This window comes from Amphiprion ocellaris, chromosome 1 (assembly GCF_022539595.1).
Source record: "Amphiprion ocellaris isolate individual 3 ecotype Okinawa chromosome 1, ASM2253959v1, whole genome shotgun sequence".
In the NCBI taxonomy this organism is placed as follows: domain Eukaryota; kingdom Metazoa; phylum Chordata; class Actinopteri; family Pomacentridae; genus Amphiprion; species Amphiprion ocellaris.
In genome coordinates, this window is record NC_072766.1 from 21,253,590 (window position 1) to 21,267,870 (window position 14,281).

Here is a 14,281-nt window from a genome sequence, read left to right on the forward strand (position 1 = left end):
AACCCCCAAGCAACTGGTGAATGAAGAACACAATAGGGGGCACATACAAGCTGACTTTGAATGGTGGGTAGTAATTAGGGGGCACAAAAAGGGAGGCCTGACAGCATGAGGATTGACAGGATTGCTGTTTGAACTGTGAAAGCACCTGAAAAGAGAGAGAGAGAGAGAGAAAAAGGCTGTAGTTGATCAACATGTCTCACGGGAAAAAAATCTGATTAAAGATTGGAATCAGAATTAACTTATCTCCTTTAAGAGACAAATTTCCATATCCTCACTTCTACTTTTCTATTATGTAAGTGTTGCATAAGACATAGTGTTGAGCAGTCATAAACACTGTACTACATCATAGTTTCCTTGACTGGCTTCCTAGAAATGAAAAGAGAAACATTAGTTACAGTGATTGACTGCTTTTTCCTCCTCTTGTGGGGCCAATAGGGATGAATTTAAGTTTGTTTGGAAATCATAAACACTTCCACAAGTTATTTGGTGACTCTCACTCACAACTAAAATGCAAATATCCACAATAACGTTCTGACCCATCTTTGTATATTTAACAGGAAAAGTTGTTGCCCGTCATTCAAAAAGTATCTGGAAAAGAATCAAACGCAAAGATGTGAAACACCCAAAACGGTGTGCAAAAAAACAAACCCAGGCTGCAGATACTGGTGCTGGATGCCTGATGTTTCATACCGTTCCTCAAACTTTGCCCTGATCAGGACCTTCACTGTTCCTATAAACCACCACATGGGAAATAAGGAACAATCACTTTCCTGAGAGTATAATAGGAGAGAGAAAATCAACAAAGTGTCATCTGGTGCGATAAGGAAACGTAACAATGAGGTTTGGAGGAACTCCCTGCAGAGTTGAAGGCGACCGGCTGCCAGGCTCAAACCCCACAGGAGTCAAGAGTGGTGCAAGATGTGTGCGTTGCGTGGGTGTGTGCTTGTGGGAGCAGGACTCACAATGAAAATGTCTAAATATCCACACCATGCCAGTGTCTGTAAAAGTAAACATCCCTCTAGAGCAGCTGGACAAAAGCCATATCTGCTCCAAGAGCGGATGAAGCAGTGGGTTCATCTTTACAGCTACGTCATGCTACCGACCATTGTTGAAATTTTTATTTGTAAATTTTGCTGCACAATCCCCAAGTTTGTCAAAAACTTGTTATGACATGCTGAATCAGTGAGAACTGTGTACGATGCAGTTTACAAGACATTTCCAATGTTGCCTCTGCATTACTGATACAACCATAAAGAACAATATTTACATAGCAACAAATTATATTACTTTTTCAAAACATTATTCCAGGCATGAGTGAGGTGTAGAAGTGAATATCTTTCTCTACACTTGCTTGTCATATCTAACATTTGCAATACTTTTGCTTCTAGCCAGCAAATTCTGTTATTTCTCTAAGTTGTAAGCTAATGTTGTTGCACATGGTGCTGCCTTTTTAAAACCCTACGTCCATGTTCGTCACACAGGACAAAGGAGAGTTCACCAAAGTGTATATACACACCAAGGTATCCTGTTGTTATAGGCAGGAAAGTCTTTTCTATAGGAACATAAAAATACCTTTGATTTCTTCCTCTTATGTAACATCCCTAAAACATCCTTGTACTAACAAAGCTTAATTACTTTTCACTTTAATTATCTGTTGAACCATTGTTGTACTTTTGTAGTCACACGGGTACAACTGGGATGTGGGTACACTGCATTTACAAAGATGTAAAAGGATGTCGAAAATTATGTATCAAAATAGCATTTACCTAGATGCTGAAAGTTAAACTTTCCAGCACAATACTAAATTTTCCTCAGACTTTGTGAAATAAATGGCTGACTGAACCTTAGTGTACGGAGTGGAACTCAGCCAGGTCTCACTCTGATTTTGCTCGAGTGAACCGACCCACCTGCTTAAAGTGAGGCACATAGTTGAGTCACATCAATTTAAGGCTGAGGCCTGTCGGTTCTGACCTTTCCTTCCAGCCTGGCACAGTGAGTCCCTCGACCGTATGAGGCCTGTGTCCAGCTTGCATCCACAAACAGAGGCTGCTCACTCACTCAGGTCCTGAGGAGACCAAATCAGATTACCAACACATATCTCCCACAATCTACTGCGACAGGATCACCCCCCAGGCAGGGCTGAAATGGATACAGCAATATACAACAGCCATCCAGAGGAGAGCAGGGAGAATGGAGGGGTGTGGGGCCGAAGAGGAGAGCGGGATCCGTGGGTAGGGAAGGAGACGCACTGTTGTAAGAGCGGCAACATTGTGATTTAATTGATTCCATGCCATCTCATTAATTTTGATTAAAATGAAATGAGCCTCTGCACGTTTGAAAAGGTTAAAACAAATTGAAGGTGGAAATCACAGCTGGTAATCACAGTTTGTCTAACAGCGGGCTTTTAATGAACAGAGCCGCTCTCCATCATTCATTTCAGCCTCCTCTGTGCAGAGCGACACTGCATTTTTTGTGTTTCTGCGTGTGTGAGCACAGTCATCCCAACTGTATTAGAACTGTGTATAGTAGCATGAATATTAGGATCATGGCTTCTGAACAGGAATCAAGCAGTTGAATTAAAATCTACTCATGGTCTCAGCAAAAGTACATTTAAAACCAGTAAGCAGATACATAAACCATTCAGTACAAAAGGAAGTGGCTATGAGATGAAAATGTTTTTGTTTTTTGTTGAGATTTACTCAGACTCGCAGTTTGAAAAATTACACATACATTAGATTTAAAAAATTCTATCTACATGGTTTTGGGAACAGATACAATATGAAATTTCACAAAACTTTAATTGCCTATTTGGTCCTTCACTGATAAATTATTCCTTTAGCATGAAAGTGCAGCATTTGTTCATGATACAGTTTTATTCCCATCTCACAGTAAAACAGGTGGGGTCATGGAGAGGCCAAATGAAAAACCTAGACCAGTCCTAATGCAGACAAATGGGTTTAAACACAATACATAAATCACAAAAATGTGATTATTTTCTTAGACATTGCCAAGAGATTCTGTGCTTTAAAAAAAATGATGGATTTCTTGTTTATGTTCAAGATAAAAGTTTCTCTTGATTTTCTGCTGAGCATAAAGTCGATAACATAAATCCTTCATATCACCCTTTACCTCATTCATTTTTGTGAGTTTACTAATGGTTAAATGTAAAATTTACTGTAATATGTATGTTTTCTTTGCACAATTATTAGTTCAGTGCGAAATATGCTAATTGTACATAAGATGCTTAGTCAGAAAACGGCAACTTCACAGAATATTTAGCTAATATAGGCGCTGGTAGCTTTTTAAAACATTACTTATTGCTCAACATTTGGTTACTTACTACACACATGAATACATTATCTTGCTTTTACAAATACTGAGTCTCATCGAGGTAAAGCACAGGCTAAAATGACAAAAGGTATTAAAACTCACAGCCAGCAGACGCAGAACAAACGCACTCAGAACAGAAGTGTAACAGGTAACTGCTGGCACCTTGTGGTGGTTTCAGAGAACCAGCAGTAGAGCCGAAGCCCATTCATTGCACTTACGCCTCATTATAAACAAAGTCTGTAAAAGTCAGTACAAGTTTCGTCAGAGATGAATATAAAAACACAAACCAGATTACAGAATCATATTCTTGTTTTATTTTAAAAAGCAAACTTTGCAGTGTTAACAAAAAAAGGAGGGAAAAAAATCACATAATTGTAATACACCCTGCTAAATAAATAACAATGCCTCTAGTTAATCTGAAAGCATACCCCACTGGAATATGCTGTTGTGAAGAAGCACTGTTGCCTTTTTGCTCACAAATTGCCCTATTTTCAGTGGTTGATTTGCTTTAGTAAACTTAAAGCTGCACAGACACGCTGCTGTCTCAGCAACAACGATCTTCAGTAGAAATGCAAATGGATACACATGCAAAGCAAACCTCTGGCTAATTATACAGCCGTCTTACAAGGTCTGTGTCCCTGAGCGCTGGAAAAAAGTGTAATGCACAGCATCTATGCTTGCTGTAGACGTAGCTTTAATACAGAACATCTCTGGGTTGCCAGACTGGAACGATCTTAATAAAGCTTACTGTACACTAATTATATTGTAACACAGAAGCACAAGGACTCTTTGTTTATATTTAAAAATGTGTTGGTTTGGCAATTTCCTCACTCATTTACAGAAAACAATACAAAGACAAAGGATAAGGTACACCCGGCTGTGTTCATCTCAGTTCAAGAGAAGGTAAGGTCAGGCTACACAAAAACAGTCCAAAAAATAGCGATTAAGTATATCATAACACATCGTCTCTAAGATCAGAACTCTAAAGTTTGGTTCAGACAGTTAATCAAATCACAAACACTCGATGTTTTTTTGACATTTTTTCATCCTTTTGTTTTTTTTTTCTCTTGATGGACACATAACCAAAAGCACGCACACAACTTTACGGATGTAAAAAGTCACAAAACATGTTCCTTGTGCAACGACTTGGGGAAATAGTTTTTTAAAATATCTATAAGGCACTAAAATTGAAAACACAAGCACTCTAAAACCGTCTATAAAACTGCAAGCGTTTGACTGAATATGGCTGTGCTGTGGCGATAACTTGAATGTACTATTTATACTTCAACAAGATGACAGTCTTGCATTTTTTCTCTCAGTGCAGTCAAGTAAATTTCCCGGTCATTTTCAGTCTCAGTCGTCTTTTTTATCAGAGGTGCTGTCTTCTTGTTTTTCCTCTGAACTGGTCTGACCGGCCAACTCCAGTTCTCCCGGCCTTGCCTCCTGGATCGCTTGGTATCTCTGAAGCTCCAGGTAGGTGGTGAAGAGCTTTGCATACTCCGGGTGGGTTGTTGCAAAGGCTTGAAATTCACCTGAGGAATAACAGTTGCAGAGAAACACATGAATATATAGTGTGGTTTGATTTAGTGAAGTAAAAGTAATATATAATATATAACAGGAGATTAAAAGTCTAAAATGTAGCTTTTGTCTTAGTGCAGAATCTACTTACTGAAGGTGATGAAACCAGAACCATCAGCATCAATTTCCTTGAAGAGTTTGGCCATGTTCAGATCTGACACACCCAGAGCAGAGCGCAGCAGAGCAGTGAACTCTTCTCGGGTGATTTTCTCATCCTCATCTGTGTCAAACAGCTACATGGGAAAGCACATTAGCAAATGTCTATGTGCTTTTTAAATGTTTGCATGTTCAGGAAATGTTTGAAAAGTATGAAAATGAGTAGGCAGGTGAGAAAATCTCACACAAAAATTACCTTAGATAAATTAGCTGGACAAAAATAAGCTTTCAGCAGCATTACATAAATACCAGAACAGCTGGTCCAAAACTGCATCTGACCTTACGGCCGGCGAAATGACTCCGTGTTTTGCAGCAACAGATACACATTGTTAACTTGACATTATCCAAGTCTCTGAATGCCGCCTCTGTTCCTCCTACAGTACTGCTGCTGCTTTCCCGAGCGGTTGTACGTCAGTGTCATAATATTTCTGTCCTACCTGGAAAGCCATTCGTAGTACATCTTCCGTGTTAGCTGGCCGACACAGGATGGTCACACCGATGACATACTCTCTGAAGTCAATGGTGCCGTCTCCGTTCTAGTCAGGGTCAATGGGGCAGCAATGAAAAAAAAAATCTTTATTAAATGCACATCCTCTCGATTACAGGTACATGTTGAGAGTTATGAATTTAAAGGTAAGTAGAATAATGTAAGCTGCATTATACTACAACTATTATCAATGTTATGCTCCTCAATGCTTTTTTCCCCCCTAAACTGGTGTATCGTTGTGACACAGTCTTCTTTTATGCATCCAACTTTTAAAAATGAGAGGAGCTAACCAACCAATGTCTTGTTAGTGTTAATATGGCCATACATTTATAGGGAAAATTGCAATTTCATTAGCCATCAAACTGTCTTTGCACTTGTAGGTGTTTTGGTAGTGATGTTTTTGTATTCAATTTGTGGATATGTCATTTCATGATTTTATTGATTAGTTGTAATGTTGCAGAATGTCTTTTAACATTCTGGGGCGATGTATCCCCTGAAATCCAAAAATGATCAAATCTCCTCCTATAAATTGCTCACATTTCTCTGGTATTTAGTATAAACAGCTTTGACTGGCAATTATGGGCAATATGTTATAAAAGACTAAGGCATAAACGATTTCTGCCAAAGTCAACAGTCTATTGATGGAAGAATTATAAGGTGTATACTTTTTGAAGAAAAGGGATTCATTTTTGCTCACTGAACTGGATGTTGGAGGTTGTTTTTATTGTTTTAATCCTTTCTTTACACTCAAATCTCCAGTGGACATAGCAGGGAAGGATTCCAAACTGCTTTGATCATAATTTCCTGTTTCAGGTTGTATAAATCCTGGACTCACACTGTGATAGCCCGGTCAGTTGTATTTTCATTGGTGTGTCTGATATACAGTGATATAATGTGTGATATTCTGTAAACTGAATTACAGTTTTAAGCCTTTATACTGTACAGAGACTTATTAAAACAGCATGGGCTGTGTGCCAACAAAAGGAACTTCAGTAATCTATTGGTCATTAGCAAAAATATTCTTTAGTGTTCTAAGTCACTCTAATTATGTAGAATTAGGTGACCAAGTATTTGCTAAACAGGCATCTCACCCTGTCGAATAATGCAAACAGCTCCTCGAGGACTGGGTTGACAGGTAGCTTCAGGAATCTGGCAAACTCCTCGATGGTTATGCGTCCTCCCTTACAGGAGCTGGCCATGGATGCGAAACCCTCCAGTTCCTTCCTTACATTGTCCCATTTCAGACTAGGTTAGCAGGGCACAGAGAACATTGTTTAGGCCACAACTGACAAAAAAAAAAAAGACTTGAAGGCATACACATCAGTGTTAACTTCCCTGCCCGGTAATGTCTTAAGTGTACGTCTTACTTGAGTTTTCGGCTGATTTTGGTGAACTCAACCAGGCCAGCTTCCATGGGAAGTGTTAGCTCACCAGCTGAGATCATTAGGCGGCAATCTTCATATGTGTGGTCTGTCACTGGAACTCCCAAAGCCCTGAAATCAGAGGGTTTGCATATGTAGCGGTCAGCTGAAATGCTCTTGAAGGCCGTGATGATATGCAAAGATCACAGAGATCTCAGCTGTGCAAGAGATCTCTGCATTAATGTAGATCGTGGGACAGTAATAAATGCACAACTGGTTTGCATCATATTAAAATGCGAACTCTCCACACTTATTTTTCTAATCACATTATGCACCTCCTATGTGTTTTTCATTGCTTTTATTTCCTGCATAAACATACATATTTTTGCTTTTCTATTGCACTTTGCTCTTCTGTGTACTTGGACAACACACAGTGGAATGTGCACTTTATGGCAAGGACAGTGAAGTTGTACAGCACTTTTTAATATCAACACAACACAAAGTGCACGACATAAGAAATAACAGGGATAAGACAAATGCGTACTTACTGAGCCATGGTTTCTCGCACTCGGCTGGCAAACAGAGGGGGGCTTTTCTTCTCCTCATCTGTGGGGATATGCGGCGGCAGGAACTGGAAAACAGAGCAAACAGAAAAAAAAAGTGTCACAGGGAAGGTCAAACAGAAAGTAAACTCATAAACTTCTGTGTGAAAGCCCAATCCCGTCCTGCAGAAAACACTTCTCAGACATAGTTCCTCTGAGCACAGTACAAGTCAGCATTAGTGAATGGCATACTACCACTAAAACTGCACACATTACTTCACATCAAAGGTTTTCAAATCTGTGTAATCATTTGTAATATGTAAAATAACTAGAGCTTTTTACACTCATTTACTACATCATAATAGGACGCACACTCTAAGTGAAAGCAGGAAGCCTGTTACCTCTATCTCGACTGTGGTGTACAGCTGGCTCAGTGTTAGAAGCAGAAGCGTCCTCCTGCACATAACACAAGCAGGACGGTGTATTATTCATCCAATAGTGCCAAAAGGTGTTGCACTACAAGCCGATGATGTTATTGTCATTGTGTTATAGTTGAATTTACTGTCTGCAAAAAAGTAGCAGCAGACACTGCTTCCATAAAACACGCATGCTACAGGAATCAGGAATGTGATGCATACTCACGAGCTGAAACCCTGCCAAGTCCAAGTCACTGTATCCTAAAGAAAATAAAAGCAATGCATGATGATTACTAAAACACAGGGATGGGAATGGTATCCACGTTAAGTAACACTTCTAGCTTGTGGTGGTGCTGCCAGTCTGTCTTTGTGACAGCTTAAGTCAAGACCTGGAACATGATAGTTTTTTAGAAATATACATGGAAGATAACTTCTATCGAAAAAATGTTCCGCTGGAATGCACTGCTAACAGTCCACGTAGTTTTCTTGGATGGAAGTCAACTGTGGCAGGGTGTATCGTTCATCTTCAGCTCTGCCTCTGCATATTTATCTCCTGCGTGAACTAGTGAGTGCCGTACAAAGTGCGCTCTGTCTGCTACATGGCTCTCAAAGTGTGAAGTTAAACATAACAAAGCTGCATTACAATAACAGACACTCACCAGTGTGTTGGGGTACCTCATAAGCACAGGCTGCACTGGGACGCCTGGGATAAAGGCACCTATGGGTGGGGAATATAAACCACGAAAATCAAAAACATACAGTATTTACAAAGGGATGCAAACTGGATATCTGTAAGACTGCATTAATTTACCATCCTAACATCCCCTTTCTCACACCTGACCAGCTTTGTCAGGTTTTGTGGGTATCAGTCAATGCACAAACCACATCACCTAATGAACAATGGGAGCAGTGTACGATCAAGTGTTGCCTATGCTCAGTAGATTAAAGTGCGTTAAGTAAATAGCTGTTGTTTGGAATTTTTCTTTTATCTGTTGTCTTTTTTCTTTTTTAATTAGCAGACTATGTTAAAAAAAAAGACCCGCTTACATTCACATTACATGAAATTTCTATTTTATATCTTACCTTGTTTGAAAGTAATGAGACATGAGCGATTTGTACATGTCCCCTCTGGAAATATCAGAACCTGAGGAGCGAAGAGTCATTGCCAAATGTTAACATCACATATTTGTATAGTTTTATCAAGTCTGCAATTTTTTTGCTGATTGGTAAAACATGCAAAGAGGGCTTTTGAAATAATTTGAGTCAGCATTGTATGAACTTTTGCTTGTTCTCGGAACCCCTATATAAGAACCATAATTACACAGTGTGACCCTCCAAAAATTGACAAAAAAAAAACTGTGAAGCCAAACCAACATCCTGAGTTACGACTCTTGAGGTTTCTTAGCTTTTTTCTCTGTGGCTATATTTCATGCTGATACCAGATTAACACTCAATTCATTTTTGCTTGACAGTCTTTGTTTGTGCTGTGACAGACCTGTGGCCAGTGGCCTCCAGATTTGGCTCTCTTCTCTATCTCTTGGATAGTATTTTTCCTGGAGTCTGGGTCCTTTCTGGACACCAGCACTGGCTGGAGACAGCGCACAAACCCTGCAGAGAGGCACAACATCAACATCAACGCACACACATGGAAGAGGAAAAAATAATTTTTTTCTTTCTTTTGTCTGATGTTTCACCAGTTATTTCCTGTACAAGCTAACCGTGGTTAACTGCATTGTTTTGTTAGGGTTAAACAGGGCAGGGCCATTTCAACAGACAGATCTTACCGATTTCCATAATTATTTTGGTACATTTCTTGAAACCTTAGCATTTGCAAAGCAGTGAATGCAGATCTCAAAACAGTTCTTAGAAAAAAAACACACAATAGATCATCTGCAAAAGTCTGAAACTTGTTCGAAATCTTAAGTGTATCTTTCAAAAGTAAACATTTATTTCAATGAACATGTCAAGGCCATCAGAATGACAAGTCCTCATGTAACTGTTTTCTGACAGGATAGTCAAAGCGTTTCACCATGTTGTCTATATGCACTAATAGAGAACTCTGAAATATTTTGGAATGTGAACTATAGTTTAGGCTTTGATAGCAATAACTGGAAATACACAAAGCTCCACTTTTTTTGTCTGACATTTTCAACAGGACAAAGTCACAAATGACTGTATGTAGGAAACTGATTGGACAGGATTCAAACTTACGCCTTTACTTTCTGTGTTGTAATTTGTTGACAGACCATGTTGTTGCAATAGAGGAAAAAGACACTACTGTTTTACAGCACTGCATAGCACAAAGAGGGAAAAAAAACTTACAGCAGACGCCTGCAGAGGCTGGATAAAACATTACAAAAGATTCCGTCCACTCTGAATTAGATAGGGAAGATTGTGGATGAGAATCTGTGGCCCGACAGACAGAAACGTCAGGAGGAAGGCTACACTGTAATTCTCCTTACAGAGCTGCATGTACAGGTCTGCCTCGGCCATGTTGCCAATGATTACATTTTTTTTTCCTTTGTGCTGTGCAGAGCTGTAAACATTCTTGTCTTTTCAGGTCATGTCAGGACACATTTACAAAAAAGTCTAACAGAAAAATATAAAAAATATACCACACAAATTACGAAAGCTGTTTCAGTCATTATGCATGGAGTGACTTGTACAGACAATTAATGCCTAGATGTTTTGGGGTTAAGCTTTTTTTTTCAACCATAAATCAGCATTATACATTTTGGTTAACATAACATAAACGATGATGGTGGAAACAGCTGTAGGTAAGAATTTGCATGAATGTGAGAAAACATTCCAAACAATTTTTAAAAAGGTGTTTATGAAGTGCACTACTATTGAAAGACTAATGGAAAATATGTATTTATCACGTCCATAGCTCACGTTTACATCACAAAGGACATGTAAATGATAGTTAAGACAATAAAAGTCTGCCATTAACATTTCCAGAGCATTGAATTGCCTGATATCCTTAAGTAAAGGCAGCATAAGATAACTACTTTCTATTTATTACCTTACAAGACCCTCAGTTATTCAGCGCACTTTCATAGAAGGTGTGAAATTGTACAGTCATATGCAGACAGACGGAAATACACTATATGACAAATGTGTTTGATACTTGTGCGTATTTTCACAAGTTCTCACTAACACACACACACACACCCATGCACAGAGTGGAAGTTTTTAGAACAAGAAACGTTTCCTCAAGCACAAACGCCCCTAATTTCCTGTACTGACGCAATAAAGCAAAAGAAAAGTGTCTCACTGCCAAAGATGGGTGTAGCCAAGTTCTCGACCCGGGAGACGGTGGAGGGCAGGCCGGCTACAACGCACACAATCCCATCAAAAAAGGTGGAGTGGGGGGCCACAGCCAGGATGGGGGCCTCACTGCTGGTGACCTGCTTCCCCTTGACCACCACTCTGAAGCCCATGCAGAAGTAATAAGCCCTTCCCAAGGCAGCCATCACCCTTCGGCACAGAAATCTGCACATGACAAGAATGCTTTGGATTACTGAGGTGTTCTGAGGGGAAATTATGAGAAATGGGGAGAAAAATATGTGCATGTTTATCTTGTGTCCTCTTACAGCAGTTCCAAGATATAAATCAAGACAGAAATTTCAAAAATTGTTTCCAAATAAAGAAATTTGGCTGATAAACTATTTTAGATAAGCATGTTTTCTTGGGTCTTCTTTGGTAACCATATCATTTTTTTCTAAACTAATGGATGAAGTGAACGTGTTTTAGTAACAGGAAGAGTTGCACCATTTTGTGCTTTTCTGTAAACCCTACAGTTGCAAACAATGTTACCATCACCACTTACTTCCTCACAAACTAGAGAAAGGGTAGGATGTCATAATACGGACTGAAACCCTGTGACATGACGAATGACAACGTTTCAAATTTGAGAATACAAAGCTATGAATATTTATAGCTGCATCAATCCTTCTGTCAAGTTGGGCAGGAAGCTTAATGCGAAGAGTAAGAAGGTTTAATTATCCGTCAGGTTAATGTGGCTAAGATACAGTCTCCTGGCAACATGAGTTAAGACCATATACACGTCTTTAGGACTCAGTTTGACCTATCAAATAATATTTTATTTGCGTTTGTGCCAATTGCATCAGGTGTATGAGCTGAGAGTGGCTTCATTCACTTTTTAATTTTTTTTTTTTTTTTTTTTTACAGTTACTGCAAATAAAAAACAAACATGCATTGATCTGCATGGTTGGGTGTTGATTCTCAGTGGAATCTGCAACACAAGTCACATTATCTCATGGTAAAATCTCAGCTTTTAAAGAACTAAAGCCACCCTGAGAGTATCTGAGCCTATAAACTGCCAAGCAATAAACAGATTGACCCAACAAGAAAAGCCTTTCTCTTGCTTCTGTTACTCACCTACCATGTTTGGTCATAATGATAAAGCTGTGCTCTAAGTTCACAAGAACTGAGTACACGATAGCAGTGAAGCAATTACATGCAGAGCTGAACTGTTTTCAGATGTTGCAGACAGTTGAGGTAAAATACAACACTGCAAGCACAACACTTCTCACATTTAGTAATATATGAATTATTCTACATACCCTAAACTGCATGTACATACAGTATTTACACTGTACAGATATGCATACACTGTCTAATGCTCCAACTGGAGGATACAATCAAATATTTACATAGCATGTTATTAATAAACATACTGTCTAGTATTACTATTGGGATTAAATGTTGAAAAATTGGCTCTAAATATACACAGATCACTTTTTCAGTTCCTCTCAAACCCTAGGTAATACCATCATTTCCTTTCTGAGAACAGTGGGGAACTGAGATGAAGTAATGCTGTGTAGGCAGATATGATCTAGAGAAGCATGATTCGGCAGAGCAGCAAGCAGCTGCACATTCTTCAAGTCATATCAGGCATTATTATTTTGAAAATGTGCTGCCTTAAGCCTTGTTTTCTTGTCTAATTTAGAAGCCAGAAAGCACGCTTATTCTCCTACTTTATAGCTTTAGCAAAATTCACAATGTTAATAGTGAAACACAATGGATCTGTTTGGGAAATCTCTATATATTTCTTTCATCAGTAGCTATGTTGAGATGCACAAAATAGGTTGGCAGCCAACTCCCTTGTCAGTTAATAGATAAGATGATACAACGATGGCCACAGTATTCGCAAATGCTTTGCAAACAAAATGTTTGCATGGACCTGGCGTGACAGTACAGTCAGTGGGAAAGTGGGCTTGCGGTCATCTGGTTAATTAAACAGTAGGCCAAATTCACCAAGTTAAAACATTAACTTAATGTGGATGTAAACAAAACTGATGTCCAGCAAGGTGAGCAGGATACTCTGTTTACACTTGGTAATTATTCAGTTTTTCTCAGTGCCAAAGTGAGTGTGACATCCAGAAGGCCATGGCCTCTGCCGGCAGTCTGTGCTGATGCCCATGATGCTTGGGCACCTCTGTGGGACGCTGTGTTGCTGTGGGATGGTGTTAGTATCCATAGTTACCGTCTCCAGCCCGTCATTGGCTCCACGGCTCCTTTCAGAGGATACCTGAAGGTTATAATGACAGACACTGGCCATGTCACCATCAGAACCAGGGACGCGAGGATGGCGCGAATAGGGACCAGGAAGATTCCCAGCAGGACGCACTGCGTGGAGGGGAGGATACGCACACATCAGAGGTTACAGGCCACAGACCAACATCTGACGTTCCAAAGACCAGAAATATGCACAATTCTAAAAATCCACATCAGCTCTCTAGAAAACACACAACGGCTCTCATTGTTTGTGCTGCATATAACGAGGCTTTACAAGCCGATTGTCACAGCCTCAGCGAGCAGATTATAGGCCCTGCTTGGTTACACAGAAGCCTGTGTGTGTGTGTGTGTGTGTGTGTGTGTGTAATCTCACACTGTGCGCGCCGCGTTTGCCAAAAGCGATGACTATTCTTCAAAAGCCTGCCTTTTTACCACTCAACTGAAACACCATACTCACTTTAATTAAAGCAGCTTTGGGCAGTTTGGTGTCTTGAACAAACGGGTTGATGACCGCAGGCAGGAGCAGAGACTGCTGCCTCGGCAGGGCGAACACTCGCTGCGGCGGCATGGCAGTCCGGTCAGCGCAGGAAAGCAGGCGAATGTTGTGGTCGAGGCGCCTTTAGGTTATCATTTCACTTCCTGACAAAAAGGCCCAGCTGTCGTCTCTCCCCTCCGTAGAGGACGACGTTGACACGGCGAGCGCAGACGCACAGACCTGGGAGAGCTGATCCGGACCGGCGTCAGGCTCCACCTCCAGCGTGCCGCAGCGGTGGTCGTGTCCGATCAGTGGGGGCTTTAAACACTGTGCATCGATTTATACCATCTGTGAGCCCTTAATATTAACATATAAATGATCAACACCCCATA

The 14,281-nt window shown here is 40.1% G+C and overlaps 1 protein-coding gene across 1 annotated transcript; it reads right to left on the reverse strand.

The window, feature by feature from the left end:
• Positions 1-3,621: 3,621 nt before the first annotated feature.
• On the reverse strand, positions 3,622-14,161 carry lpcat2 (lysophosphatidylcholine acyltransferase 2). Its single transcript, XM_023284139.3, has 14 exons — positions 13,872-14,161; positions 13,383-13,525; positions 11,148-11,365; positions 9,366-9,478; positions 8,954-9,014; positions 8,530-8,588; positions 8,097-8,131; positions 7,856-7,910; positions 7,461-7,543; positions 6,919-7,044; positions 6,643-6,796; positions 5,502-5,600; positions 5,000-5,141; positions 3,622-4,862 (listed from the first exon to the last, which is right to left on the reverse strand). Exons 1-14 carry the CDS (start codon positions 13,980-13,982, stop codon positions 4,684-4,686), a joined length of 1,578 nt encoding a protein of 525 aa, XP_023139907.1. The 5' UTR covers positions 13,983-14,161; the 3' UTR covers positions 3,622-4,683.
• Between the last annotated feature and the right edge of the window lie 120 nt (positions 14,162-14,281).

Bases quoted from the DNA above. Each gene is read 5' to 3' on its own strand.
- lpcat2 (XM_023284139.3), bottom strand. From the start codon at position 13,982: ATGCCGCCGCAGCGAGTGTTCGCCCTGCCGAGGCAGCAGTCTCTGCTC. The intron at 13,526-13,871 runs GTGAGTATGGTG...CCCTCCACGCAG, and splicing joins CCAAAGCTGCTTTAATTAAA to TGCGTCCTGCTGGGAATCTT. The intron at 9,015-9,365 runs GTCTGTCACAGC...TTCGCTCCTCAG, and splicing joins CTGGAGGCCACTGGCCACAG to GTTCTGATATTTCCAGAGGG.